This window comes from Pygoscelis adeliae, unplaced genomic scaffold, assembly GCF_000699105.1.
Source record: "Pygoscelis adeliae isolate BGI_AS28 unplaced genomic scaffold, ASM69910v1 Scaffold154, whole genome shotgun sequence".
Taxonomy (NCBI): domain Eukaryota; kingdom Metazoa; phylum Chordata; class Aves; order Sphenisciformes; family Spheniscidae; genus Pygoscelis; species Pygoscelis adeliae.
The window spans coordinates 5,887,182-5,914,697 of record NW_008825113.1 but is presented as its reverse complement, the minus strand read 5'-3'; the positions used below and the strand labels follow the sequence as shown (position 1 = coordinate 5,914,697).

At 50.9% G+C, this 27,516-nt stretch overlaps 1 protein-coding gene across 1 annotated transcript in view; it reads left to right on the top strand.

Annotated features, from left to right (window-relative positions):
- The first annotated feature begins 1,100 nt into the window (after nt 1-1,100).
- Nucleotides 1,101-27,516, top strand: part of LOC103920345 (cystathionine beta-synthase-like) — a 27,475-nt gene continuing 1,059 nt past the window's right edge. The window contains exons 1-15 of the mRNA XM_009328048.1: nt 1,101-1,115; nt 5,942-6,096; nt 9,923-10,029; nt 12,530-12,664; nt 14,123-14,202; nt 15,448-15,579; nt 16,868-16,937; nt 18,216-18,307; nt 19,438-19,563; nt 20,591-20,675; nt 22,269-22,374; nt 22,965-23,036; nt 24,293-24,427; nt 24,983-25,091; nt 25,839-25,923. Of these exons, the coding sequence (XP_009326323.1) occupies nt 1,101-1,115; nt 5,942-6,096; nt 9,923-10,029; nt 12,530-12,664; nt 14,123-14,202; nt 15,448-15,579; nt 16,868-16,937; nt 18,216-18,307; nt 19,438-19,563; nt 20,591-20,675; nt 22,269-22,374; nt 22,965-23,036; nt 24,293-24,427; nt 24,983-25,091; nt 25,839-25,923 (1,504 nt within the window). The remainder of the gene's footprint in view (nt 1,116-5,941; nt 6,097-9,922; nt 10,030-12,529; nt 12,665-14,122; nt 14,203-15,447; nt 15,580-16,867; nt 16,938-18,215; nt 18,308-19,437; nt 19,564-20,590; nt 20,676-22,268; nt 22,375-22,964; nt 23,037-24,292; nt 24,428-24,982; nt 25,092-25,838; nt 25,924-27,516) is intronic.

The following is a 27,516-nucleotide window of genomic DNA, read 5'->3' as shown; positions in this document are numbered from 1 at the left end:
TGTAACTGCAATGCCCAGAAAGCACAATTCTTGCTGGGGTTAGGGTTATTTGCAGCCTCTTTATGAGAGACCTGCATGCTCTGCGTCACATCAGATAGCCCACAAGATTTTTCTACAACAGATTACCTCTGGCAATGTTTTCCAGAGAGTTCATTTATTGCAAAAAGACCAAAGGTAATGTCATTCCTTTGCTAATACCTACAACAGTCATGTCTTTGAAAGGTTTAATTCCAAAATAAGCATTCCAATAAGCCTTATTGTCGCCTGATCATCTGAATAGCGGTGAAGTTTCCTTCGCGACTGTGTTTTGGGGGAGCACGGCCCCAGCCGGGGCCAGGCGGCTCTGTGCACTGCCCCGGCTGTGGGAAGGAGCAGGGAAAGGAGGGACCGAAATTCCCATGGGTATTTCCTCTTCCAGTAAATCTGCACCCAGATAATTTCCTAATTGCCCAGCCGGCATTTGGGAATCATCGCGGAGCAGAAGCTGTTCGCTGTTTTCGTCTGACTTAATAGTAAAGCAGTTGCACGAGAAGTGGGAGCTAGCATAAGAAAGAGAAAGAGGTTTAGGGCTGGAGGTGGTGCGGAGGCTAACCCTAGGTTCCCAGAGGACGCAGATAGTCCATATCAGACAGCACCTAACGTAATATGTCATTTCTGTCACTGTTCATGCCTGGTTCAGCAAGGCACACGCTGACACAGACGAGTCGGGTTTAAGCAGCAGTTTAAGTATGAGACACAAAATCAGATCAGAAACAAAATTCTAAAACGACCACAAAATTGCTGGGGAGATGGGTTGAGAGCACTTCTGAAGATAAGTATGAATTAAAACAAACAACAAATTGCTTATCTTTTTTTATACCCCAATCATTTACGCTCGGAGAGCAATCAGGTGCTGGGCATAATTAGGTGTGGGGCAGGACCCAATCAGCGTCCCTCCGCAGAGCGCTTACCGCCACTCATTGGTGTCCCCTGCCACTGGGCACATATAAGCTCAGCGCTGGAGCGCAGCGAAGGCACTCGGCTGATACACCGAAGGTCGTAAGTATGGCTTATCTGTTACTGAACACGCTGCTTTTCTAATGGCAGACTGCATGGGAGCCATGCCTACTAACCAGGTAACTTTGTTGTCGTGGAGAGGCTTGAAAAGAGGAGGAATCTGGTAGCCTCTGCTTCTCAGCCTGTTCAAAGGGTGACTCTGATCCGGGGAGTGTCTGCGCTTTCAGCAAGATCTGAATAAATCTGAAAACCAGGGAGGTTCTGGCTTTACGCTACAAGGTCAGTCGGGCGGTGGAGCGGGTTGTCTGGAGAGCTTGTGCCGTCTCCATCCTTGGAGGTTTTCAAGACCCAAGAGGACAAAGCCTTGAGCAACCTGGGCTGAACTTAGTGCTGACCCAGCTTTGAGCAGGAGGCTGGACTGGGGACCTCCCGAGGTCCCTTCCAGCCTGGGTCGCTCCATGATTCTGTTAAACTGACATTGCGTTTGTCTTGCTCAGTGACAGCAATACCATTTCTTTAAAATAAAGCAAGAAAATTATATTTTACTTTGAATGGGGCAAGTTTGCTTGTAACTCTCTCTATCCTGCTGAGTTCATCTTATTTTCCCTCAGTCTACTTAATGAGTATCTTGATTTTCTTCCTTTTGAAGTTATCAATGCAGTCTGATAACCTAATAATTGCAATCTCCTATCTGGAAAGTACTCTATAAACATTAGCCTATGCTCTTTGTCATATATTTTCAGTAAGTGGCAGCAGCTGCAGAATTGCATGTTAGCATGCCCGGTCTCTTGGCTTGCCTCCCAGCTCCAGTGGATATTTCCATTTATCCTTTGTCCAGTCTCATGCCGTCTCAAGCTTCTCTATTTAGAAGAGAGGAACAGGGCCGCTGCAGGACACCTACAATGGGTCAGATGTATTTGACGGCTGATCAGATGATAGCTGAAGCTTCAGGCAGGGGTTAGGAGGAGTATTGGGACATAGGTAAGAGTTTTGATCATCAAGAGAGGACGTATCTTTGCTTTGTGATGTAAGGTGACAAACTGCACTGGAGGCAGTGTGGGGAGATATTTGCCCTGGACATTGCTTCTCTCAGCCATCCTTGGCCGCAGTCAAGACTGTCCACAGTGGCCCCATGCCCCTTTCTGCCCACGCTTCCCACCCAGCCTGCATGTTCATGGGATGTGACTGCTGAGACCGTCAGTGGGGGAGCAGCTTGCTGGTGTTGTGTCAAGGCCTCCAAATGATACCGGAAGGTCATATTCTTCCCATCCTTTGGTACCATTTCAGGTCATCTGCTGTCTTGCGTAGATGGTATTGGGGTTCCTACACTTCAGGCAATTTTCAAGGTTACCTTCAGAACCACAGTGGTTTTAGACATATCTAATCATAATTTAAATATGAATCCAGACCCTGGGCACAGCAATGCAGAGATTTTAGAGTGATTTGTAACTGGAAGGACATCTGTGCAGTCCTGCAGCACCACGCCAGGAATTAACCAACCCTTGAGGAGACACATGAGAAATCCTCCAGCAGAGAGGAATGTAGATGTTGACCTAGTCAAGGGCCAGGTCTTGTTTCTTTGTTCTCTGGGCATCTAGAAAATACGTCTGTATCTACTTTGGGTGAGCAAACAAAAGAAAACCCCATTCTTGCCACTTTTTAATATCAGATGTTAAGGGAACCAAACACAATGAGCAGAACGCAACCTTATTTTAGAAGGTGGAAAGCCAGCAATGCTCTTCCCCCCATGAAGTCCTCCTGCAGTAGCCACCTCAGCACGGCTTTAGGGCCGGGTTGGCTGCTCCTGGCAGGGGCGACGCTGGGGCCTGTAGCACTTCTTGGAGGTGGTGAGGGAGGTGCTTGGATGCTGCCATTTCCAGGCGGGTGCCCAAGGGCTGTCAGGGCACTCCTGAGCCCCCGGGGAGGTCGGTCGCGTTCACCCAGGGCTTGGCAGGCAGCTGTCCCCGCAACTGGACGCGTGGCGTTTGCTCCCCACATGCTCAGCTGAAACACAAAGTGGCTCTGGGACTGCTGCTCTAAAGTGGGGGTGCAAACCCCGGCCTGGAGGGGGACTGGTAGCACCGGGCCCTCTCCGGCAACCCCCGCAGCTCAATGTCGCTCCTGCAGCTCCGCCGAGCTGCCCCATGGGGAAAGACGGGGCACAGGCAGCGCCCACACGCAGTCAGGGCTGGAGGGGAGAGGGGCTTGTGCAGGGCCCTGCAGCCACTGCAGGCATCCCTCGGGGCCAGCACCCACCGGGGCAGGGAGCCACGCGCCAGCAAAGAGGGAAAAGACCCGCAAAAGCAGACCTAATAATATCAGCCCCCTGCCTCTCCTCTCTTTCCACCCCATGGCAAAACGGTGGAGATGGGCATCGCCAGAAAAAAAAAGAAAAGAAAAAATACTTGTAAAATCTAGTTTGCCAACATTTTGGTTGGTAACCGGTGACCTCAGTTGTGAAAGCATGATAACTACCTCTGATACACTGCTGCTTATCTCTTCTTTACCCACAAGTGACTTTTGCTCCTTCCCAGGTAATTCATTAGGTAAACAAGGATTTACTTGGGGAGATACACTCAAGGCCGACACAAATCCTGGCTTGCAAGGAAATGAACTTTTTTTTTTTTTCCTTTAATCCCTCCCAAGAAGCAACAGATTTGGCAGTGGCGGGGAAGAGCGCCGGGAGGCAAAGTTTGCCAGGAGAGTTTTTGTTGGCTGTGGGGTCCAAGCCGTTTTGGTGTGACCACCCTGCACCCTCGTGGTCTCTCGCTGCTTTGTGGGGCTGGGGTCGGTGTCTCCAGAGGAGAAAGGGTGGCTCAGTGCCTGACATGGAGGCGTCCCGGCGTCCCCTGTCTGCCATCCTGCTTCAACCTTCAGTCGCAGGGCCAGGCGGTGACACAAGGTTGTTGACCTCCATCTTCAGAGATGCCCCAGTGCCTCTGGTTGAGAAGAAAGCTCAGCTGCATGCCACGGGCTGTTTCAGCCCTCTGCTATGGCTAGAATAAAGGTGTGGTGTATTTCTGTGTTTCAGGGACAGCCCAACACACAGGGAGCGAAAAGCAGCCCCATCCTCCCGGCCAGTGGGGAAATCACCAGGAAAGCACGGCGCTGTCCTCAGGCAGTCCCGCTGTGCTGCTTCAGAGAAGCTCCTGCCAAGTGGGTGAAGGCAGCAAGAGAGAAGGAGGATGGCAGAAATGGTAATTAAGGCTGCCCTTGGGCTCACATGTCGAGCCACAAATTAATTAGATAATCAGGACCCAGCCACAACAGCGTGCTGGCTGCTTGCCTGGCCGTTGTGAGTCAGCTGGGTTTCGCAGGCACTGCAGGCAGCCAGGGTGTCGAGGAGGGGCAGAGCGGTAGCTTTATGGCCTGGGATGCTCCGCAGACCTGTCGGCCTCCGCTATCTGTGCTGCACACGTTGGCTCCAGCATCCTCCTGTCAGCTGCCTGAATTCCCTCCCCAGGGCATAGCTAGAGTGGATTTCCCACATCCCCTGCCCTCCACAGTGGCAGCAGGCGTGGTCCTTCCGCAGGCAGTCCTCTGCATTTAGAAATGATGTATTTCTTCTTTGTGTCACTCTTTTGGTTCTATCAAATTTCAAAATGACGTCTTTGTTCTCAACCTGAAGCTAAATGTAGAAGGAAGCCCTTGAGAATTTCTACTGTAGTAAAGTTAACGAGAGCATTACGCTTGCTCTAATTGCAAAATGCACCACCACAGTAGTGTGGGAAGATAGGGCAGGCTATGCTGCAACAAGCAGGTTAACGCCAACTTTCATCATCAATCGAAATAAGACACAAGTCTCCAACCATGACCCTACTGAGCCGCAAGGTCCCTTTATTCAACAAAGGCTGAATCAGGGCAAATTCGTTCTGTGAACAAGCCAGAAAAGAAACCTCCAAATACCAAAATCATGTGTCTTTTATCTATGCAGCTGGCCTCCTTAGCACAAAAGGGTGGCTGATGAATTGCAGAGGGTCGCACCAGAGAGGGTCACACCAAAGCTCCATGTAACCTTTGTTTCTGCTATTGGTCAGTAGCAGATGCTGAGAATAAACTATAAAACTAGACTCCTCCTTTTCTCTGTATATGCACCAGCAATACAAAGAAACCAGCACAGCAAATTACCATGTTCACAGAGCACAGGTACCATTAGGGACAGTGTGTTTAAAAGCCACTAATGAACTTGACCTTTGCAAACTTGTTTAACCCTTTTCTCGTTTCACTTTTACCTGCTCTGCTCCTATAGTTGTTCCTGATAATTTCATTTTGCCTTATTATTTGATGCTGAGAAACAAAAAAGTGTTTCTCAGTCACCTTCTCCAGACCTCCCAGGATTTACAGCCTGCTCTCACCACCAGCCACCAGTCTCATTTCCAGTTCGATGAATCCTCCTCTATTTAAGCTGTTTTACTGTGGAACTTGCTCTGTACCCCTGAGAACCTTTGCTGCCCTTCCCTGATGCTTCTATTGATTCTCTCTTTTCACTTTTAATATACTCGGATGCCAGAGCAGAGGTGAGGCCACTACCACCATACAAGTGTTCTCAGATTATTGCTGGAAAGACTTATCTACAGTTTCTTCACTGCTAGGGTGAAAAATACTGCTCTTGACCAAATAATTAAATACAGAGCACCAAATTTTCTAGTAGAGGAGATGCTTCAATGTACATTAGAGCAGGGGAAGACTTACTGCAAACGGTGGCCAAGTGATGGTTTACCATGTACGTATGCGGTTTAGTATACCACTCCAAAAAGTGCAATTTGATGCATCTGTAGAACTGGGTTTCTGAAATGCTGTGGTAGGGGTGCCCCATGCAGGCTGGCCACCCTGCTTTCATACCCAAACATGGAAGTTATCCCTTGCCTTCAACAATTATTGCCCGGGTGCCTGCCTGCCCGCTTTTCCTCCCAGGTGACCGTGGGTCTCTATTTCCACAACACAGGAGCTGACCAAGACGTGCCTGCTCGTGAACGGCAGTTGCGTGGGAAGTCAGGAAAGCAAAGCCGACAGCACGTGGATTCTTCCCAACTTGCCCAGTAAGTGCACATGGACAGCTGCAACGCCTGCCACCAAGTCGCCACACTCCTGTATGCCCTTGTAAGTAATTATTTCTTGCTGGTTATTTCAGTGTGCAGGAAGATCAATATCTTTTTCTGAAGATGAAGTACTATTGTTACACCAGGATGGTCATGACCAGAAGTCAGTAGTTTGACCATATGTTATGTTGATGATGGTTTATTTCCGGAAGGCAAAACCCACCTAGTATCTCCTCTCAGGAAGAACTTTCTCACTCCCTTTAATCTTGCAGAAAGATGTGGCTGGCTCGAGACTCAGCTCTGTGTTTTCCAGCACACATTTGAAAGCATCTGTTAGTTCAGGGCATCTCATTTTAGAAGAATTAAGCTGAAGATATTTCAGAGATAGATTTCAACCAGGGACTTGTACACTTCTGCAAAGTGGACTCTGTGAGGTCTGGTACTGCACAGCAGAAGTGAAGGCACTCCCAACTGCTAGGCACTCGAGGAGATGCAGTAATGGCGTTCCTGGCTGTAGTGTAATGCACGCATACACCCCAAAGCTGTCGCACCCATCCTGTTGTACAGCACAGTCAGTAACAGCCACGCGGTCATCAGTTGAAGGGCTGCAGTTTGGCTGCCCTTGTTCATTCAAACAGTCCAAGGCTGTCTGTAAGAAGATCTCTAAGTCATAAACAGTCTTCACCGATGGCTAAGAGACCTTAATGAAAACAGATTACCAGGGCCTGGGCTTTTAAATAAGTAGAAAATGGCCCACGCAGAGATTTCCCAATCTGCGTAAGTGACCCAAGAGTGCAGTGCAAGGCAAAGTGATTGCTATGAGTGGCTCTTGTCCTCACAGCAGCGGGTTTCCTCCCAGGGTGAGGTAAGCCTGCCAAAGTGCCCAGACTAGGCTAGACGAGAGGTGCTTTAATGGCCCAGCAAACCAGACCCAGACAAGCTATTAAAGATAAGGCTGTCTTATAAATGTCAGGGGAACTGCAGACACATCCCTGCTGTGCCAAAGATGTAAAACATGAATTCAGCTCCAGCGTGTGAGGAACTAGAGCCCGTGGGAGGTGCGGCACTGCTCTGTGCGGACGCCTGCCAGCCAGGAGCTGTCTGGAAGAGCTTTGTACGTTATGCCAGGCAGGACACAGCCAGAGCACAGAGCATGTGTGAAGCCCAAAACAGCCTCCAGGTCTGGCCCGTGAAGGAGGAGTGGGCTCCACAGCCTCAGAGCTGATCCAGCAAACGTGCATCCAGGCACTCACCCAGCTCAATCGCTGCAGCTAGCACCCGAGGACAGGATCAGCTCTTTTCAGTCAAAATGTTTTTTTTTTCTCAGTTATCACACTGAACAGGATAATATTCTTTGTTTTTAGCAAATTAGCATCAAGGTGCCACGGAGCAGAAAGGTGGGGCCAGTGCCAGGGCCCATCCCACCCCCCAGCCAGGAGGTGGGCAGCAGAGGGGGGGGGGGCGAGGGATGCACCGGGGCAGCCCCAGCCCCAGGCATCGGGCACCTCACTGGGGATGGGGTCTGGCTGAGGAGGCCCATGCAGCATCACTGGGGCAGGGACTGGAACATAACCCACTGTATAGCAGTGAAGAAAATACACTGGGACACGTCACAGGGTTTCTTTTACTTTGCAGAAGTGCACGGAGGGAGTTAGTTTGTTTCCTCTGCTCTGGGTAAACCACAGATGGCAGCCGATGTAGCAAAAATCTTTGGACTTCCTGAGATTCCCCTGTGAAACCTGATTGAGTTTTGGGGGTAGAAGCAGAGGATGGGGGGGGGGAGGGAGAAGACAAGATGTTATTTTAATTAAGAATATTAATTATTTAAAATTTTCCAAAGATACAGAGGTAGATGAGTTCTGATATCCCTTGAGCCAGTTCTGACCCGCTATAACCTCAGCAAGAATCACTTGGTTTGCCAGGACTGTTTTTCCCATGGACAACTTATGGAATAACATGCCATGAGCAAAAGCAGAAATCTTGGAGAAAAACCGTCCTTGTCCACTGCGATCTTGAACTGATACCAGCAGCTGTGGGACCAGAGCATCCCCACCACATCCTTTAGGAGCATCAAAGGCATTTGCCACAGATTCTTGTATCCATAGACCTGCTGCTTTCAGGCTCACGCAGCTGGTGAAGGAAGCTGACTGTGCTCATATTATTTTTGTAGTAAAATATGGTAGCAATTAGGAAAGGAATTTGATAGGAACTGCGGAAAATTTGCCCCAGGGTGAGAGAAAGGCTATTCTTTTTAGGGGATGGTAGCTGGTGGCAATGCAAAAAAGCAGTCCAGTTTCTGGTTCCCACCTTTGCCCTCCCGGCAAGGCTTGCCCCAGCATGCAAGGTAGTGCAGGTTGCCTTCGCCTTCCCTGTCCCCTCGCCAGGCTCCACCAGTGCAGACCCCGCAGCCGCACGGCACCTTGCCGTGCCACATCACGCCTTGCTGGGGTTCAAAGGGCACAGTAGCATCTTGTTTACCACAATTACTGGCTGAAGGTAAATAAACGGCCTTGCTTTCTTCTCTCGAGCTGACTTCCTGAAATCTAGACGTGTATCAAGACAATGTTATACACAGGTCACTCTCTTGAAAGCCAGGCTTTAGTTAAACACTGCCTGAAGGAGCTGGAGTCCCCTTGTGCTATGGCTCAGCCCCACTGAAATCCTTGAGCATTTTGGTGGCTTTTAGAGCAGATGGAAAATGGCTGCAGCTGTGGGGGAAGTCCATTTATTGAGTTATTGCCTCACATTTACCAGCACTCAATAGAGGTTGTAATGTGCATGGAGGGAGAGGTAACAGCACACATGTAATACTTCATCATTTCTGGGCTTTAGATGTAAGGATGCAAAGCAAGAAGTGTTATTATCATGCTTGCAAAACCTGGAGGGAGGTGTGTGTCTTTAAGTAAATCAGCATGTCATCCCTGCACCATATGGACTTTCTGTCAGCAGACAGCCATCTGCCCGGCTGCGATAGCAGACAGGGATAACTTGGGTTCAAGGTTCAAAGGATGATAGGCAAGAGCTGTGCAAAGGAGAGCTGAACAGTGATGGAGCGGGGCTTTGTCACCCCACTCAGAGAGAGAGAGAGACGTGCTGGCTATCAACCAGGGGCAATACTTTTGTGGCCCCAATAAGCGCAGCCCTCGTCAATCTTTTCCCTCCGTCTTTTAAAAAGTTCAAGGACACGAGTTCCCTGGCTGCGTGGCAAAATGCGTTTGGTTGTGTGTTGGGCAAACAAGTCTTTTTCATTCTGGTTGCAACTGCTGTGACGTGGTTCTTGGCTTCTGCTGGAGTCTGACAGAGACTAGTAAAACTGGGAGGCTGGGCTGCACTGATCCAAGAGCTCAGTTTAATCATTTGCAAAAAAATCTCCAGAGTCCCCTGTGGCTTGGGCCTTTCTGATGGCTTGGAGCCATCCTTGCAAGTCTGGGAGTCCTGGCCAGGCAAGCAACAGTTGGCCCAGAGACAGCTGAAAATGTGAAAAGCAGAGGTGGTGCTGGGTAGGACGGAGGAAAGAGGAGGAGCCTTGTGCTTGGCCTTCTGGCTTTCTCACCCACTATGTAAAATCCCAAGGCTTGTCAGCTCTTCTCACTTCCCTTAGTTATGTGTTTGGCCTAGGGCCTTCCAGAACAAGACATTTCAAAACAGCCCTGAAAATTAATTACCTTCTTTTTTATGTAAAAGAATTAGTAACTCATTGTAAGAGTGATGGAAAACCATAACTAGCTCCTGTTGCCATTGATTGTCAATGGGGACCTTTTCTCTTGGAGTGTCTCTCGGTGGCCTTGCTAAAGTTGCTGAAACCTCACTCAGATTTTATCTTGGTTCATGTTGCATAACTGTTGCTTTGATTTGACATATTTCTTTTTCTTTTTGCATTATTTCAGGCCAGAAGAAACAAAGATCTTGCCCAACATCCTGAAGAAAATTGGCTGCACCCCAATGGTCCGAGTCAACAAGATTGGGAAGTCCTATGGGCTCAAGTGTGAGCTCTGTGAGTGTCCCCTTTCCACCAGGTTTTTCCATGCCACGAGGTGAGGGTGAGGGGAGGTGTTGGAGAGGACTTCAGAAGAGGCTCTGTGGAGAGCAAGCACAGATGGGGAGGGCCAGATGTGGCACGTGTTGGGTACTCCCGCTTATTGGGTTACACTACAGTCATTTGTCAGACCAAACAGGATGGTTTCAAGCTGCAATGAGTAGGGGGCTAGCGGTAGTGGAGACATCTCTCCTCCCAAATAACTGCAGCATAAGCTCAGAGGAGAGCTGGGCTGAATCTGGGGATGGGTGGATGACATCACGGCGATGGGCAGGGATGCTGCAGCACCTGGGGTAGCATGTAGTGTGCACAGGAGAGACTGGCTGAGCCTTCCTGAAATGTGGTGGCTGGGTCAGGGCGAAGGGCATGGTGGGACTCTTCCTGCAGCCTGTCCGGGCAGAGGGAGCAGTTTGGGCTGCGGGGGACACACACCAATGGCTGCCAGGCAGAGGTCCCATGCAGGGGGGACTCTGCTCTACCGTGGCATCATCTCTGCCAGGTCAGCTGGAGCTGGGCCAGCTGCTGCCGTCTGCTGCATCACTATCCTGGGGGCAGCGACATCTTCCCTTGGGGACCTTCCCAAAACGCAGCCCCGGGCAGAGCAGCAGGGGCTGCAGACAGCTGGGTTTGTCAGCGACACGCGTGCCAGGCCCTGGTGCTAAAAGCCAGGCCAAGGCGCTGGCTGTGGGGCCAGGTTTTCCAGCAGGACCCAAGTCCTCCCCACGAGGGGATGTTAGCATAGTGCTGGTGGTATCTCATGTAAGAGTTGGTTTTAGCCGGGTCCCCTACAGAAATAAGGATGATATGATTAGACTGTCTCTGTGTATATGGACTTCCAGTCTCCTTTCCTATAACTTTTAACCCTATTTAATTAATTCAGCCAAACTGGGCAGAAGGACAGCAAGATTCAGACAGTAAGATTCATGAGTGTCACGTAGCTAGGTAGGAAGGAGAGACTTGATGAGTGCTCCCACTCAATACAAGGGCACAGCGGGACCTTGCAGTCCTATGTGGCAGCCAGGAATCCACCCAGAAGCCAGCCTCTACCGGGCACATGGCCACATGGAGGGTGCTGTGCTCATCGACCAGATCCCTTCTCAGGATCTGGGATCCTCGGGCCCCTAACCTTGCAACCTCCATGCTGCACCACCTCTCGCTTCCCAGAATGAGACCTCAGGGGACAGTAGGGGACTGTGGAGCAGAGGTGGCAGAGGCAGGAGGACAGGTCTGCAATGTCTCGTCCCCCTCTGAAGCAGTCTGTCCCTTGGAGGATGTTTTGCTGGGGCAAGTGCCTTACTGGAGCAGAAGGGTTTGGTGCAAACAGCAGCTGGGAAGCCGGGGAGACTCTGTTTGCTGGGATGGTGTCTCCCTCCCCTGGTGCAGGAGGAGAAGGAGAGTAGGACAGGCAGAGCAGCTGCATGGTCCTCTCTGAGCTGTAGGTCAGCACAGAGCCTCTTACCAAGCAAATATACAAAAGCTTGCAGCACTGCCACATCAAAGAAGCATTTACGATTGGACACGATTACCTTGTAATCTCTGTGCCTCCAGGGATCTCTGAGTAGCTGAAGTTCTGGCACTTTGCGTTATAAAATGTAACGATGAGCACAAGATTTTTTTGCCCCATTGCTTTGGCTGCTCAAGTGTCTGGTTGATTTGTCAGCCTGAAGTAGCTGTCTCTGCTAGGATGAAGTGAACGACACCCTGAAAGTACCCGTTTTGCCCTGTTGTCCATAAAACAGAGCAGAGTACCATCAGTGCAGATGTAGACGCTCATCAAAACCTTGGTGGGAAGAGTCCTGCCCTGAGCGTTAGCAGTGTGGAGGGCCTGATTAGGAACAGAGGTGTGCCTTGCAGTTTGAGCGTGCCTTGGAAAGTCTCTGTTAGTTGGTTTTTTTGGTAGTTCAGCGAAGAAAGCATAATTTTGGCTGACACTTCAAGGTGCCCTTTCTATTGTTTGTTTTTCTTTATGGCACCCCATTCAGGACTACAGATCATCCCTACAGAAGGGCATCTTTTTAGATACTATTAACAACTGCCATGCCCGGGGAAAGACTGTGAGATCTTGTTGTTAACCCTGACAGTGCCTTGCACAGAGAAGAGTCCTCAAGGCAGGGCAGCAAGGTGTATCGTACTAGTGTGGGACCTTCCACCTAGCAATCACTGTATGTCCAGTTCTAAACCCATCCTGGACTTACCAGGCCTGCTCGCTGCCTTCAGGGTGCTGCAGGTAGACGAAACGTGGGGGGAAGATGGGCTATGGGCAGGTACGCTGATTGATAATCCCATGACAAGCTGTGGCACCCTATAAGCAGATGGTGGATGTGCTTCCTGAGCAAAGGACCGTCCCGCAGGGGAGGAATGGGTGTCCTCAAACGACTGCAGAGAGGGCTGGGAGAGCAAAGAGCTGCTGCTCCCGGCTGTAACTTGTCCCTGATGGAGCCTCCCTTTTCATTTCCAGTGGCAAAATGTGAGTACTTCAACGCGGGGGGCAGTGTGAAGGACCGCATCAGCCTGAGGATGGTGGAAGACGCAGAAAACGCCGGGATTATAAAACCAGGAGACACGCTGATTGAACCCACTTCAGGAAACACAGGTGGGAAGGGCAGGGATGGTACCTCTGCCAGGGTACCGGGCAGGGTGGCATCTCTGAGGGGCTGCAGGAGGGGCAGGGGTTTGAAGAGCTCTTGCACTTGCAGTTACAAGGTCAGCTTGGGGCCCTGCGGCTCTGGTTCCGTCCTCCCCTCTGTTCCCCTCCCGATGGCTGCAGGCAGCCCGGGGTGCTGAGGTGCCTTGTTGCTGAAATTCCCGAGGGCCTGCGAGGGTCCCATGCCTGTGCAGGCATGCATGGCAGCTACCTCACAGCAAGGTAAACAGCCTCAGGAGCTGGAGGAGCCCAGGGCAACCCCGGCCGTTTTCAGGCTGGGAAGCTCTTGAATATTCAGAGGTTCCCAGAGAGGGTTTTCCTGATGGGCTGGAAGAGAAAGAATCTTTTTTTTTTTTTCCTTGTCACTGTCATCCTGCTCAGGCACTAGATTATGGTGGGGTATGAAATGAGGGGGGAAAACAGAGGAGCCTTCCCCCTATTTTGCAGCCTGCACAGGACCATCAGTGTAAATTTCCATGTCCCTTTGCTGCAGCCTGCACCAGTGTCCCCACCATGTGAGGGACGTGTGTGTGCATAGTGTACTTTCCTGCAAAAAGGCACAGCGGAGGCTGTCGAGGCACGCTCTGGACAGAGTTGAGGCCGTGTCCCTCACTGTGCTCCCCTCTGCTGCTGCAGCGCCACCACCTCCCCCTCACTAGCCATGCAGAACAGGGCTTGTCTCTAGGAATTTTGCCCCTTACCAGCCTGTTCGCTGCAGGCTCCCCAGAGCCAGCCCCCCTTTTCCTGGACACCCCCCAGACACGGGGGCGAGGGGACCTGTGCACCCCCAGCACTGTTCCCCAGGTGGCTCGTGCTGGCTCCCTGCCCACCCGGGGCAGGCGGAGTGGCACCATGCTCCCTACAGCCTCTCGCAGGGACACGCTGCTCCAGCCTCACCTTCCTCCTCTAGCTGGGGAGCAGCTGGCTCCATCCATCACCCCTGGTGAAATTGGAGCAGAGGTCCCCTTCGCCTGCTGGCCACGGGGTGACATGTGCAGCTTTGTGTGTGTGTCCCCCAACTGAGAGCGTTTGAGGGGGAGGGAAAGGCTCTCTGAAGCAAAATCACCTCTCTGCTGTGTTTTGGAAAACAAAGGAAGAGGCCTGAGCCTCGGTGAGGGGAAGAAAGTGCTCCCCAACCTCGCCATTTGCTCTGTGCCACGCTAATAGACTCCTGTGAGCAAGAGGGATACTGCAGCTCAACTTGCCCGTTAGCACATCCTCCCGCGCTCCCTGGTGCTCCCGGAACATCCCGAGAGGCTCGTAGAGGATGCCCTCACCTGTAGTTCGTCGGTGAACATTTCCAGGTTATGTTCACTGGTGGGGGAGAGGAACGTAGGAAGCAACGCATGTCAGTCGGCCTTGCCAAATGCTGTTGTCAACCAATTCCCTTTCCTCCCCACCACCTAGGAATCGGGCTGGCACTGGTAGCTGCAGTGAAAGGTTACCGCTGCATCATTGTCTTGCCGGAGAAAATGAGCATGGAAAAGGTCAGAGCTCTGTACGGTATTACCCAGCAGCCAGGGAACATCTCCTTCCCTGTCCCTCTCTGCCTCTCCCTTTCTAGAGATGGAGTGCCCTCTCCTTTAAAGGGTAACGAGCCTTGCCGCACACACAAAGCTACAAACATAGCTTTGTAGTTATTCAGAAGATTTCCTCTTGATGAAAAAAAAGCACACTGTGATGGCCTGGCTGATTATCTAGCATCAGCGGTGCAGCTGGTGTCATGTGTTAGCCAAACACGGTACATGGCTGCAGAGAAATGGAGCAATATCTGCTGTCTGCGAGGGCAAGGGCTGGATGGAGCAGAGGAGAGGCAGGCAAGTGCCGGGGCTTGGCTAGTGGTCCTGCTGACTTCCCCTCTGACATCTGATGTGTCACTTGGTCTCTCTGTGTCTCTATGGTTTTCTTTAACCTGGAGACACTTATGGTTGTCTGAGCTGCTTTCTTGAGACGGTGGAAGTCAAGTCACTTGCACGAGATCTGCCGTCCCGGAGATGGCAGAAATCTCCGCCTTGGGGAACCAAAAGTCTCACAAACTGCTCAGCTGAACTCATGCCAGTAAAGCCAGACCTGGACCCTGACTTGGCTCAAAACTGAGCCCTTCTCCAAAGCGCCACCTTCATTTCAACCTAAATCTCACTTAAGCTCAGTCTGGATCAGACGCCACCTCCAGCTGCCATGGGCTTCCACTCCAGGTGCCCCAATACTCACGCACCCTTCTCTTTTGACCCCCTCTCCCCCCGACAGCTGCATCTCCCAGTGGATTAATACCCTAGGGCTGCTTTGTAGTTGTTCCTTTCCCGTGCTTGGTGAGGGGAGAGAAGGGACTTGGGGCAAAGACAGCTTTACGACCTCCTCCTTGCATGCAGGGGCTCAGACCACAGCACACAGGAGATGTTGCTCCCTACCCCGGTTCCCTCTGCCCCTTTCTCCAGGCACCAATGAGCAGCACAGCGTTACCTACCTCTGCCATGTCCCCAGCCTGCCCTCTGAGCAGGGCAGGGCATGAGGCCAGGCTTGAATCCATGTGCCAGCTTCACGCAGGAGGCCCTGGGTGCCAGGAGGGCGTCAGAGATAGTATAACCGAGAATCGGACATTGTATCTCCAAATGCTAAATGTCTCCCGCATGCAAAGCTCCTCTGGCATCTGACGCTGCCATGAGCCCACAGGTTCAGATTACCATCGCTACATGGGATCAGTTGCGTTACATCTACTCTCTTCCCTCCCAAAGGTCGATATTCTGAAGGCTCTGGGTGTTGAAATTGTGAGGACCCCGTGCACCCGCTTTGATGCCCCGGAGTCTAACATTCGTGTCGCCTGGAAGCTGAAAAGTGAAATCCCAAACTCTCACATCCTGGACCAGGTAGACGCCGTTCCTCCGCTGACCCTCTTTCCAGACACGGTTTATAGCGTGTGCTCCAAGTGTGCCTGTGTTTGAGGGCTTCGCTCAAACTGGCAATGGAGGCAGACTTTGTCAGTGTTTTATGGTGTTTGAAACTTAATCGCTCCTCTGTAAAGCACAGGGTGGCAGAAAGAAAATAAGGGACACTTCCAAACCTGTAATACTTCTGCGAAAGCCTGGGTGTGGGTGAGGCTGGGTTTTCTTGCACACTTCAAAGACTCCTCAAATTGCTTCAGATTTAACTTTGACCTGAAAAAAATCACTTTGTATGCCTGGCTAGCAGCCTCTGTTCTGCCTCAGAAATAAGCCTCATGCTGTAAAGGGCAAACACCGATGATTCACGCCAGCGGTTCCTGCAGCACTGGGTCTTGTACAGTAGGGCACTTCTCCCTCCGGTCTGACCCCGCTGCAGGAAGGCATCCCTATAGAGAGTAGGGAGCCCCTGTAGTGCAGAAGAGTCAAGGAAGCTCCTTCCCTTCAAGCAACAGGGGGCTCAATGTCTGAATACGCTTTTCAGAAGCAGCCTGAACTGCTTCAGGTGTCAACATGGGGGCTGCACACATTTCAGTGCTGTACCTGTGTACCCCCTGTGGTAAATCCCTCTGTACAGGTAGGGCAATTACTCTGGCCCACAGTTCCTAGCCACCTAACTTGCCGCACTGCCAACCACAAATGCCCCTAAATGACAAAGCAGCTCTCAAAATTGCATATATATATATGATACTTGAAAAAAGTTTTCTAATATGGCTTTTGAGGAGGGATTTTTTGTTTGGTTTTCTGAGCTTTTTAGGAGTATTGTGGGGCTGTGTTTTCAACTTTTTCAAGGCAACAGAAAAGGTTTAAATGCTTCTATCTAAGCAACAGCTAAAATATTGAGGAGCTGTCTTCCCTCTGGCAGCTAGAGCTTTAACAAAACTGCCAGATCCCACAAAACCTGGCAAAGTAGCATATGGGACAGCTGCACCATCCCCACACCGAATGGGCACCAAGTGCCAGAGAGTGAGTATTTGTGGGCACATTTCATCTTCCAGTGTGGACAAATCCCAAATGTCCTTAGAAATCTGTCCCAAAGTGACAACCAGGAGGAATACCTGTGACCTGGCCTGGCCAGGTTGCAGTCCACCCCTCGCCAGGGAGAGGAGGGGGCACTTGCATGCTTTGGGTAAAGTTCACCAGGAGCTATTGCTGGTTTGGTATTTGACCTACGCTTCACACGGTAACTCATGCTGTTCTCTGTTGCAATAAACAGTACCGAAATCCAAGCAACCCCCTGGCTCATTACGACACCACAGCTGAGGAGATCCTGGAGCAGTGTGAAGGTACCATCTGTGCTGTTGTTGCGATGTTCTGAGGATGTACAGAGGGCTATAGCCCTCTCCGAGAGGCTTATTTTACATCATTTATTGACCTAAATGTCTAGAAATGGCCAAAAGGGCCTCTGTAGGTGAAGGCACCCTTAATAATACTGACACGTGGAGTGTAGCAACTCCTCATAATCCACTTGAGATACACCTGAGCCTGCAGGGCTTCCCTGCTATGGCCTCCCATTTCAAAAGCCTGAGGGAGGAGACCAGAGGCTTAACAAATTCAGGCTGTACCCAAGGAGGAAGAACCTGTCTCTTGGTGGCTACAACATCTCTGTGACATGTCAGCTGGGAATAGAAGGTGGCCCAAGAGGTCTCACTGGGGAATATAAATCCATCAGGGCATGGCAGGCTGCGTCTGATCCAGAACACTCATTTGCAAATCAAAATAGACTGAAACTTCACAGACTAATGGCATTTGATGTGATGGCTGGGGGAGGATAAAGGACTATCCCAGTGCATGTCTGTGCAGATAGAAGTGAAATTTATTGCAGGTACTGGGAGCACTGCAAAATGCAAACAGGACTCAGGGGTTTTAACTGGAGAGCAGTTATCATAACAGTAAAGCAGTCGGGTAGCAACAGGAACAGGAGAGTCCCAGCCTTCCCTCTACTACAACGTTTATATTTGTTCCTACTGGCTGCCAGCAGTGAATTACAAGTCCCCCTTCCCCAATGCAGTTGCAGCATAAGGCTCTGAAGGCCTGACTCTGATTCTGCTCGTATCAGTCCTAAATCGGTATAATTTCACTGATGCCAGTGGGGCTACACCTGACTGACACGGGTGTAGCCATCTCTCCACTGTGGATGCTCACACTAGCTGAAAAGTTGTGCCTGTTATTGATATGTGCTGCTATTCACATGCGTGCTTTGCTTTGATGTGGTGCAGTTTGAAAGGACTGGAAGCGCTGAGATCCTCCCTCCCCCTTAAGCCAGTAGATGCCAGAGACGCAGAAATCATGGAGACCACTGGGAGATCTGGAGGTCTGGAGATCACCTTCAGCCCCCTGTGCTGAGGCAGGATCAGTTGTGCTCAGATCTGCAAGCTCATCTGAGCTTCTCCACAGGACCACGCTTTGGCCGCTAGCATGACCTCTGCCTATCCTTTCCACACACGGGGTTCTAGCAGCTGAGGGACACAGGCTCTGCATCTGCACAGGTCCCTGAATAAAGGGGAGACCGTGCTGGAGAACATGCTGAGTCCCTGCAAGCCTCTCTTTTCCCTGACCTGCAGGCAAGGTCCACATGGTGGTGATTGGGTCTGGCACAGGAGGCACTGTCACTGGCGTCGCCAGGAAGCTGAAGGAGAAGTGCCCAGAGTGCAAGGTAAGCTGGGAGGCAGGGCTGCCCACTGGGAGTCACGGCCCCCCCTGGGTTTTCCTGCTTGTGCTTTTGATCAAGCCTAACCCCACGGCTCACCTGAGCTAGCAGTTGTTGTCTCTACCTATTTGTTTTTTCACAACAAACTTGGCTTTTGTTGGAAGCTTGACCTAGATCCATCTGAGTGCCTTAGAAGTCAAAGGCTCCACAGCCCCATTACTAATCCTACCCTGCCCAGTGCCCTGCCGTTTGCAGGACACTGTCAGATGTCCCCCACAGAAGTGGCCAGGCCAGCTGACAGCATTACTGCTCCTGCTCCTGGTTAACCTGCCTGCTGAAAGTTTCTGCTCTGGCAGCTCTGTGGGGGTGGAGGGGGCCGGGGGCAGACTGTGCAAGTGCTTCTCATGTGCCATTGCAAAAGCCTCCGTGATGTATGGTTGACACCAGTCATAGATGCCCATTCTGCAGAGCCTGTGATTCAAGGCAGACTGGAGGCTTGATGGTTACTGCCTCCCCGGCGTAGCCGGCGTGTGAGTGATCCCTGATCCACCAGAGGCAAATTGAGATGGTGTGGACCCAGCCACTGGGGGACCCGGGCATGAGACAATGTCGCTGACTGCTTGAAGCTGCGTGTGGAGCAGTGTCACCATCCCTTCTTAAGCTGAGTGCTGAGGGAGGCAACCTCAGCCCAGATATAAAGCTATAAGCAACCAGGGAGGTGCCACTGTCAGCCAGCACTAGATCCAGAAAGGATGTCTGTAGCCACGGGTTTCCACAGATTTGAGCTAGCTGGCTGGCTTTGCACTGGAACAGATTAAGGAGCACTCACACTATCCTGAGGGTTGAGCTTTGGAAGTAGCAAGCTCTGCCAAAGGGGTGATGACAAACACCTTGAGAGTGATAACATTTTAAACCACCAGTCACTTCTGCAGCAGCTGAACACTGTCGGGGATCTATTTAAAAAGCCAGTGGGAAACAGTACCCTTTTATCCTGGAAGCTCTCCATGCTGCTGGTAGATAGGAATATTAATGAATATCATGGGAAGGAAAATGTTGTTGATAAAGGCGTGGGTAATTTTTCCTTTGACTATTTCTGAACTCCCTTTATGGTTTAACAAAACTTCCTTCCCTCAAAGATCATTGGCGTAGATCCCGACGGCTCCATCGTCGCTCTGCCCAGTGAGATGAACAGGACGAACACCACAACTATCGAAGTGGAGGGCATTGGGCATGACTTTATCCCTACTGTCCTTGACAGATCAGTAAGTAGCCATGTGATGAGAGGCCTCTATCTGACTTTGGCTTTGCATCCAGCCTGCTCCCAAGTGCAGAGGTAGCCTGCTCTGGCACCGGTCTGTGGCCCAACCCTAAGGCTACTTGTGTACCTTCCCAGCGCAGAACAAGCTGTTGTGGGGGGATTGGGACCCCAGCACTAAAGCATCTCTCTGAGTAAATCTGATTATAACTGACCTACAAGGAGAACCAAAATACAGGGGCAAACAAGGAATATTCCACAGTAGCAGCCACCCCAGCTCAGCCTCACCAACGTTCAGAGCGTGCCTCTTGTACTACGATCACACAGAAGAGGTCAGTGCTGAGGCTGCTCTTCGTCACGCTAGCATTTCCTGAGCGCTGTCATAGGCACCGCACGCACACAGCAGAAAACCTGCACCATTTATGGGCTGGAAGACAAGATCCAGGCTATGTAAAACAACAGATCCTGAACCTCATGCAGCTTCTTGTCAAGTTGCTTCTTTGTGTATCACTTGCCACCAGGCATAGAGCTTTAAAGCCCTAACTCAAGCTGCCTGTGCTCCCCCAGCCTCATTCTTAGAAAGGTCCCCCACAGCCTTCGACCCCAGATTCTTTCTGTTTTCAGGTGTTGTGGTAACTACATCTCTGCTGTCTGCACATGGCTTTAGAGTTTTGACCTGTAGTAACCCAAAACTCTTTTTGTAGTTGGATCTGATTTTGCCTGGTAAAATCTTGACCATTAATGTAGCCTAGCCCAGGACATCATGAACACCACATCCTGACTCTGGACCTCTCAGACATCCCTAACTCTCCAAGGAAAGGGTGCTGGCTGGAAAGGCTAGAGCAGGTGCCTGCAAGCAAGGACACACCCTCCGGACCGAGGATGCCCTGACAAATGCGTTTGTTTTCAACAAGTGTGGAAAGCAGCTCAAAGCTGCCAGATGTTGTAGGCATCAGCACCATGGCATGCCTCACAGGCTCGGGACAGCCTGAAATAACACTTCCAGAAACCAACCTTCTTTCTTTTCATTTCAGGTGGTTGATCAGTGGTATAAATGCAACGACAGAGACTCGTTCCTCATGTCTCGCAGGCTGATTAGAGAGGAGGGATTATTGTGCGGTAAGCACCAATGACAACAGTTGCTTCTCTTAACAAACTTTTTGAACCTCATCCTTTTGGGACCAAAATGCTTTGGGGTAGGTGCTCTCTGCATTTTGTGTCTGCTAGGTTAACAGGGCTGAATGACCGAACCCTGAGCTGGTGTGTAGGTCGCTGTAGACTTCAGAGGCGTGGCAGTGAGTCCGTGGTCTGGCATCTGACTTATCGGCCACAATAATTATAGAAGCAATAACTCTCCTCTTACTGGAGCACTTTTGCACATGGAACTGGATCTTCAGGCCTAACTCTGTGCGGTGTAGTGTTACACGAGATGAAGAGAAGATTAATGAGACACGGGGCAGGACAGGTGGGCTAAAACTGTCGTTCTGCTAACAACTCTGCAAGGCTGTACTCTCTGTCGTTGAACGGTTGCCACACTAGAGATGCCAGCTTTGGACCTGGAAAGTTTGAAAGTAAAGAAAGTGTAAGATGTTCTTACTGAGTATTTCTCCCTGTGCCAACAAGCTGTAAGTGATCCCGCCGGCTTTCCAAAATGAACAGGTGCCCTCAGACAAACCCTGCCTGTACCCTAACAGCCTCTACACAGCAGCAGAGTTTTTCAGCCTTCCCTGCCACCGAGCAGATAAGCTATAGGTTTGCGTTCAGGACCAGACAATATGTAGGCTCACATCCAGGGAGTTTTGAAAAAGATCAGGCCATTTGTAATGAAACGCTTAAATGTTGATTTAGCCTAGCAGGCACAGAGTCACTGTGTTTCAACAGAAACCACTTGCTGAACTCAACTATAATTTGCGAATAGCTTCATGTTCCCTGAACTGCATTTTTCAGGGTCTTTCCTCATTTGTTTGAAAAATGTGACCCAGTGCTAATTAACCTCCTGTAAAATACGTGCTGCCTTGAATGCAGTGTGTAATTGGCACACAGATAGTGGAATGTGTTTGACTTCCAGTACTCGAACTACCGGTGGAAGAATTGCCTCTGTAAAGCAGGGACCTGCTTTCCGTACGTGCAGCAAACCACATGCGTGCACACAGACACAGGGAGCGTTTAAGCCTTCCCATCACGTTGGCCTGGTATTCCAAGCATGAATGTAATGTTTATGGTTTTTTCAGTCTTTACAATGCATTTAAAGCCAATCTTTGATTGCCAAATATGTCAACCAGAGGGTCTAGATTTGCCATGGTCTTCTCCTCACCCAAAGGAAGGATGCGGCGTGGGCAGCAGTGGTATGAATGGCCCCGTATTGAACCTTTGAGCCCTTGGTCTGCCCTCAGAGTTATCACAAGAAGTGGTTCATGAAGTTCATAAGGTGACTTTTGTGTTGCCTCATAAGCCCATTGTCAAGAGCCACCATATGAACACATCCCTTCAGTCCATACCTCTTCCTGACCCTAAAACCTACTGGGGCCGATTGTCCTCCCACTCCCAGTGTCTTGAGCTGCCCTGGTGTATGAGGCGCCACCTCTGCTACTGCTTGGTCTCAGTGCCCCGGTAGCATTAGACAGGGCAGCACTGTGCCCCGCGCACCAGGACTGTGGCCCTACACCCCGGGCAGCCCCAACACTTGTCTCTCTCTTCTTGGTACCCATCCAGGTGGCAGCTCGGGCAGTGCCATGTCTGTCGCCGTGCGGGCTGCCAAGGACCTGAAGGAAGGTCAGCGCTGCGTCGTCATCCTGCCCGACTCCGTCAGGAACTACATGTGAGTTTCTCGCTTCCTCGCCTGCTTTCCGGTAGCGGGGTGTGAGCTGCCATAGCCTCCTCCCCACCCTCTCTGCATATGGCCCAGGCTGGGGCCATGGGGCCCTTCGGTGACATGAGCGTAGCACTGCTGAGCCCAGGTGGTGTGGGTTGCTGGAGAGCCAACGCCAATAAGTCTGATAGCATGGCACTCAGAGTGAGCCCAGAGCTGGGAGTCTCCCTCGAGCAGCTCACAGGAAAAAAAATAAATAAGCAACAGAGAGAAATAGCGTACTACAGTGGCAAGCACCAGGGACTGGGTGTTGGGACACTTGGGTTTTATTTCCTCTTGTCACTGACTTACTGCACGGAGCAGGATTCAGTCAAGCCACAGTTTTTGAACTTGCATGCCTAAAGTTAGGAAGGCAAATAGCTGGCATGCTTCTAAGAGTTACTGAGCACCCGCAGCTCCCGTTGACCTTAAAAGGGGCTAAGAGCAGCCAGCTGCAAAAATCATGGGAGCCCCGGGGCAGTGCTGTGGTCTAGTGCATGAAACAAAGCACGACTTCTTCTGGAAGGCTCACAGACTCGCTCTTTGTTGATGATTCCTAGGTCCAAATTTTTGAATGATAAGTGGATGATAAAAAACGGTTTCCTAAATGACGTCCAGGAGCACAAGCCTTGGTAAGACAACTTCCGCCAGTATAAACGGTGCTAAGGGAATCAGCTTTCTGAGTCTGGGAATTATTATCTTCAAAGGAAAGTATTATCTTTTCGTATGTAGAAAAAAAGCAGTTAAGTCCGGATCCCTCTGGGGAGGCTGTAATGTCAGCTCCTCTCTTTTGAGTGGTTACATATCCCAGTTCTTCAATCAAAGTCTATAAAGGAGCCATTTCTGTCTAGAAGTTGCCGATCCCCTCCCACGTGGCAGTCATTGTCCGAGTCATCTAAACCCTGCCAAGCAGAACAGCTGAGGTAAACATCTAGCTCCACTCAAAACCTCTTCTCTCTACTCCACTGCTGATGTCCAAAGGAACATTGGGCCGGCAGGGAGGTGGGTCCCTCCCATAGCAAGCACCCTTTCAAAAAGCTCTGGAGGTCTTTTCAGGCAGGGAACAGTAAATTTTCACTTTCCAGAGCTGCGGGCCAGAAAAGATGACCAACTCAGCTCTCTTTTGCACACCATGGGGAAAGTTTTTTAGGGAATCACAGACAAACTGCTGGTGCCAGCTGACATGTGGCTGGGCAAATGCTGGCTGTTTAGAAAGTGCCTAGTCTCACTTTAAAGACAGCAGGTATTATTGGTGTCACCTGCTCCTTTGGATTACTATTACCAAAGGTTATTGCAAAATATTTCCTAAAAACTTAATACATTTCCAAGGCCACTCATGCCTGGTTAGAACTGCTCTTGGGCCCTTCCAACCTCTAGCATTGCCCTGCCTTTTCTACAAGGACGAAGGGCTGAGATGAGTTGGGAGTTGCCTGTGGTCCCCAGCAAAAAAGCGTAGTTTGTCCCTCGTAAGTCACACGAGCATCTCTGCCAGGCTCTCTCCTGAAGGAGCTGCAAACACTGCATTTTGAGGACCAAGGATACAAACCAAAGAAGCAAAACTGGTAGGCCTCCACTCATGAGCTTGAAGTGAAGCCCTCAGTAGCTTCCTTGGATTCGGGACAGCTCAGCACCTTGCTGACTGCTGGCCTCAGCCCTGCCTCTGGAGTTGTGTGAACACTGGGCATAAGGAAAGTTTGGCTTCAACAAGACCTGGCCATGGTGGACTTGTAGCGTTACTGCTTTGGGTATAGGAGTGGGGTGAGTTTGCAAGCAGGCAGAATATCTCTGTGTGGTTGGTCTCATCTCTACTGGCCTTGCCTCCCTGAGCAAGGCGCACAGCCGTGCAGCAGAGAGTAACAGCTTGGTGCTGCCATTTGTCTTTCAACAGGTGGTGGAACATCAAGGTGCAGAAACTGAATCTCTCAGCCCCTCTCATTCTCCTCCCAGAAGTCAGCTGTCAAAAGGCAATTGAGATCCTCCAGGAGAAGGGATACGACCAAGCTCCTGTTGTTGCTGAATCAGGGTAACTATTTTTACTTGTTACAGAGACAGCCATTCACAAAGGAAAAGCAGCCATGATGAAGCTAAAGAGAAAGTCCCATTTACTGCTCCAGTGACGGGGCTCTTGTGTTAGATTCTGTGATGCATATTTTTAAAATATCATCTGCCTGTTCATGAAGATTTGTCAGGAAAACTCCCTGTATATGAGCTAGTTAAAGTCAAAGCCAAATCCAGTGCCCACCACACTCAGGAGAGACTGGATCAGTGCACAGGCCAAGGGGAGGCCAGAGAAGAGGTGAGGGCTGGGTGGGAAACCCACAGAAACAGGCAGCTGGAGAGCCCATAAGATTTTCTTCTCCCAGCTGCTGGACTGCAACAGCAAACTTTACTGTTAAACCAACAGCTTGGTGAGGACAAGGATCTTCTTGTCCTGCTCAGATGAGGAGAAAGCTGGTGCCTCCCACTGCCAGCAGCAGCAATTTAGCCACTGACTTCAAGGGGAGCAGTTCAGCCCCTACATGAAACGTGTGCCCTACCTCAGGTCTGACCTTTTGGAAAACTCCCTGTTCCCTTACAGACTTATTTTGGGAATGGTGACCCTCAGCAACACCCTCACCTCGGTGCTGGCTGGAAACGCACAGTTCTCAGACCCCGTTACGAAGGTCATCTACGACCAGTTCTCAAAGGTACCGCTAAGGGTGTGGCTGGTGTCAACCGCTGTCCAGGGATGGGGAGGGGTGCACCACCGCCCTGAGGTGTGAGAGGAGCTGGGAGAAAAGGTCAATGAAAAGACAGAGAGGTGAAGGTAGAGAGAGGTGGGGAGGGCAGTGGAGACAACATGGGTATGAGAGTAAGGACAGGCACCTGCAAAAATGCTGCTGAGCCTGTGGGGTTCAGACATGGGAGCTTTCACGCAAGGAGCAAAGTACGTGAATGTCCACCCCCAATCGTACATTGTCAGAGGATTTCGTCCGGCTGGGGGATCAGCACCCTCTGAAATCAGAACCCAGCCATTGCCAGGGCTCAGCTGGGGCAACAGGCATGGGCTCTGACGGGACACAGGGCAGGTCCTGTGGGTGTGCAGGGGAGGGATGCCTGGGCCGGATGGCCATCAATGGTCCAGAGATGGAGTGAGGTAAATGGATGGTGTTTTAGGGGAGCTGGAGCCATCACCTCATGCTGGCCCATGGAGGCCCTTTGGGCCGGGGGAGACAGCGCTGTATTCCAGCTAGCGCAAAGCCAGGTTTGCAGGTTGCCTGCATCCCCTCCCATCTCCCCAGAAGGGTGCGGGTGGGTCAGGTGCACCTGATCCTGATCCAGCTGGGTGCCACCCTGCCCACTCACGGCTACAGTCAGAGGCAGGAGTCAGGTTCTGCACCACTGTTCTTTAAATGTAAAGTGAAACATAAAATGTCTCTTTTTGTTCTGTTTAGATTGGCCTGGAGGATAGCCTCGGGAAGCTTTCCTGCATCTTAGAGAACGACCATTTTGCTATCGTTGTACACAAGCAAATGCAGTGTAGGTATCTGCAGAAGCACTGTACAGGCTTTCCATGAATGTTTGAGAGGTGAGAGGGAAATTCTCAAACTGAGCTTGGTAGCTGTCAGCACAGCTGTTCCACATATGCAGTCCCTGAGCCTTTGCAGGAAGGATTTCTGCCCCGTGGCTCCGCAAAGGCCTGGAACTGCCAACTATTCACCCTTTTCCTTTCCTGACACCACAGGGATGAGGGGAGAGGGGGGAAGCCTTAACTACAGGAGCCTGGGACCAGCACGCTATTGGTGTGTGCCCTGCACTTCCCACATCCTGGACATCGGAGCTGTGTTGTCCCCCCATGTGGGAGTGATGCTGAAGCACCCATCAGCTCCATCCCCTCCCCTCATCTCATGGTTTCCCATGGAAACTCACTTGTGGGGATGGGAAAATATTCATTACGGGATTTCATTTGGTCCCCTCTGACAGCCAAGGTGGACTGTAGGCAGCAGCTTGGGGCACAGTGCCTTTGCTGCACAGCTGTAGGCTCAGGCCTCTAGTACTCATTTAGCCTCTTGACCTTGAATTCAAATCACTACCTTGGCTGGTTGTGGGCAGCAGAGGAAACAAGGGGGAAGTTAGGGGTCTCCATAGACTTAGTAGCCCAAAGGCAAGGTCAAAAGGAGCATTTGGGCACATTAGATAAAGCTTAGGTGGAATTCAGGCATGTAAGCGCAAGGGAACAAACTACACAGTCTGCATCCCACTGCTTAAAGACTTTCTGCTGTGCATGCCCAGAGGCTGTGCCATCTTCTCTGAACGCCACTGTTCCCACTTGCCACCCCTGGAGATGCAGCCAAGAGACGTCCTTTTGCCTGTGCGCCCCGAGGGGGCTGGGTACACTGATATGCTAAGGGACCTCTCACGCTGGGTGCTATCAGACACCTACCCTGGAGGTCCAGGGTAAGTTGAGAAAGCCGAAAACTAATGTGTTGGACCGTGAGCAAGCCCCTGTGGCAGGGGCGCATGAGTCGGGAGTCAGGAGGCACAACGCACACTGATGTGTGCAGCCTGAGGCATCCGTGTATGAGCCTTACCTGGACTGTGGCTGGATAAAGGGATGCTCTGCCAATTTGGGAGCACCGTTAGACCAGTCCAATAACGCAGCCGTACCAGCAGCTTTGGTTTATTCTCAAACCGCTGTACAGCCACCCGCCTCGCCGGTGAAGCGAACCAGCTCAGTAGAGTCACGGTGCAGTAGGACCACGTTAGCATGAGGGTTGCTGACACATGAGGGTTGCCATCCCTGACGGCAGCAGGGACCACACCTTGTTGTTCCTCTGACCAAAACAGGTATGGTGGCAAGTGCCGTTCTGCAAATCTCACCTAACATACCTTTCCAGTAAAATTATACCATAAAACTTCTAGAAGTACAAATTTGACCTTATCTCGAGGGAGTTGCTTTGTTTAAAATGTTAGCAACATGAAAAAGCAGTCAGAAGACCCATGTTTAGGTCTTCTAAATTAGAGCTGAAGGGAGTAATTATGCTGATTTGATGGGATTCCACATTGAACATGCAAAGCATTCCTGTGGTGAGAAACACAACATTGTGCTGTATCGACTGCCAGCAAAGGGCT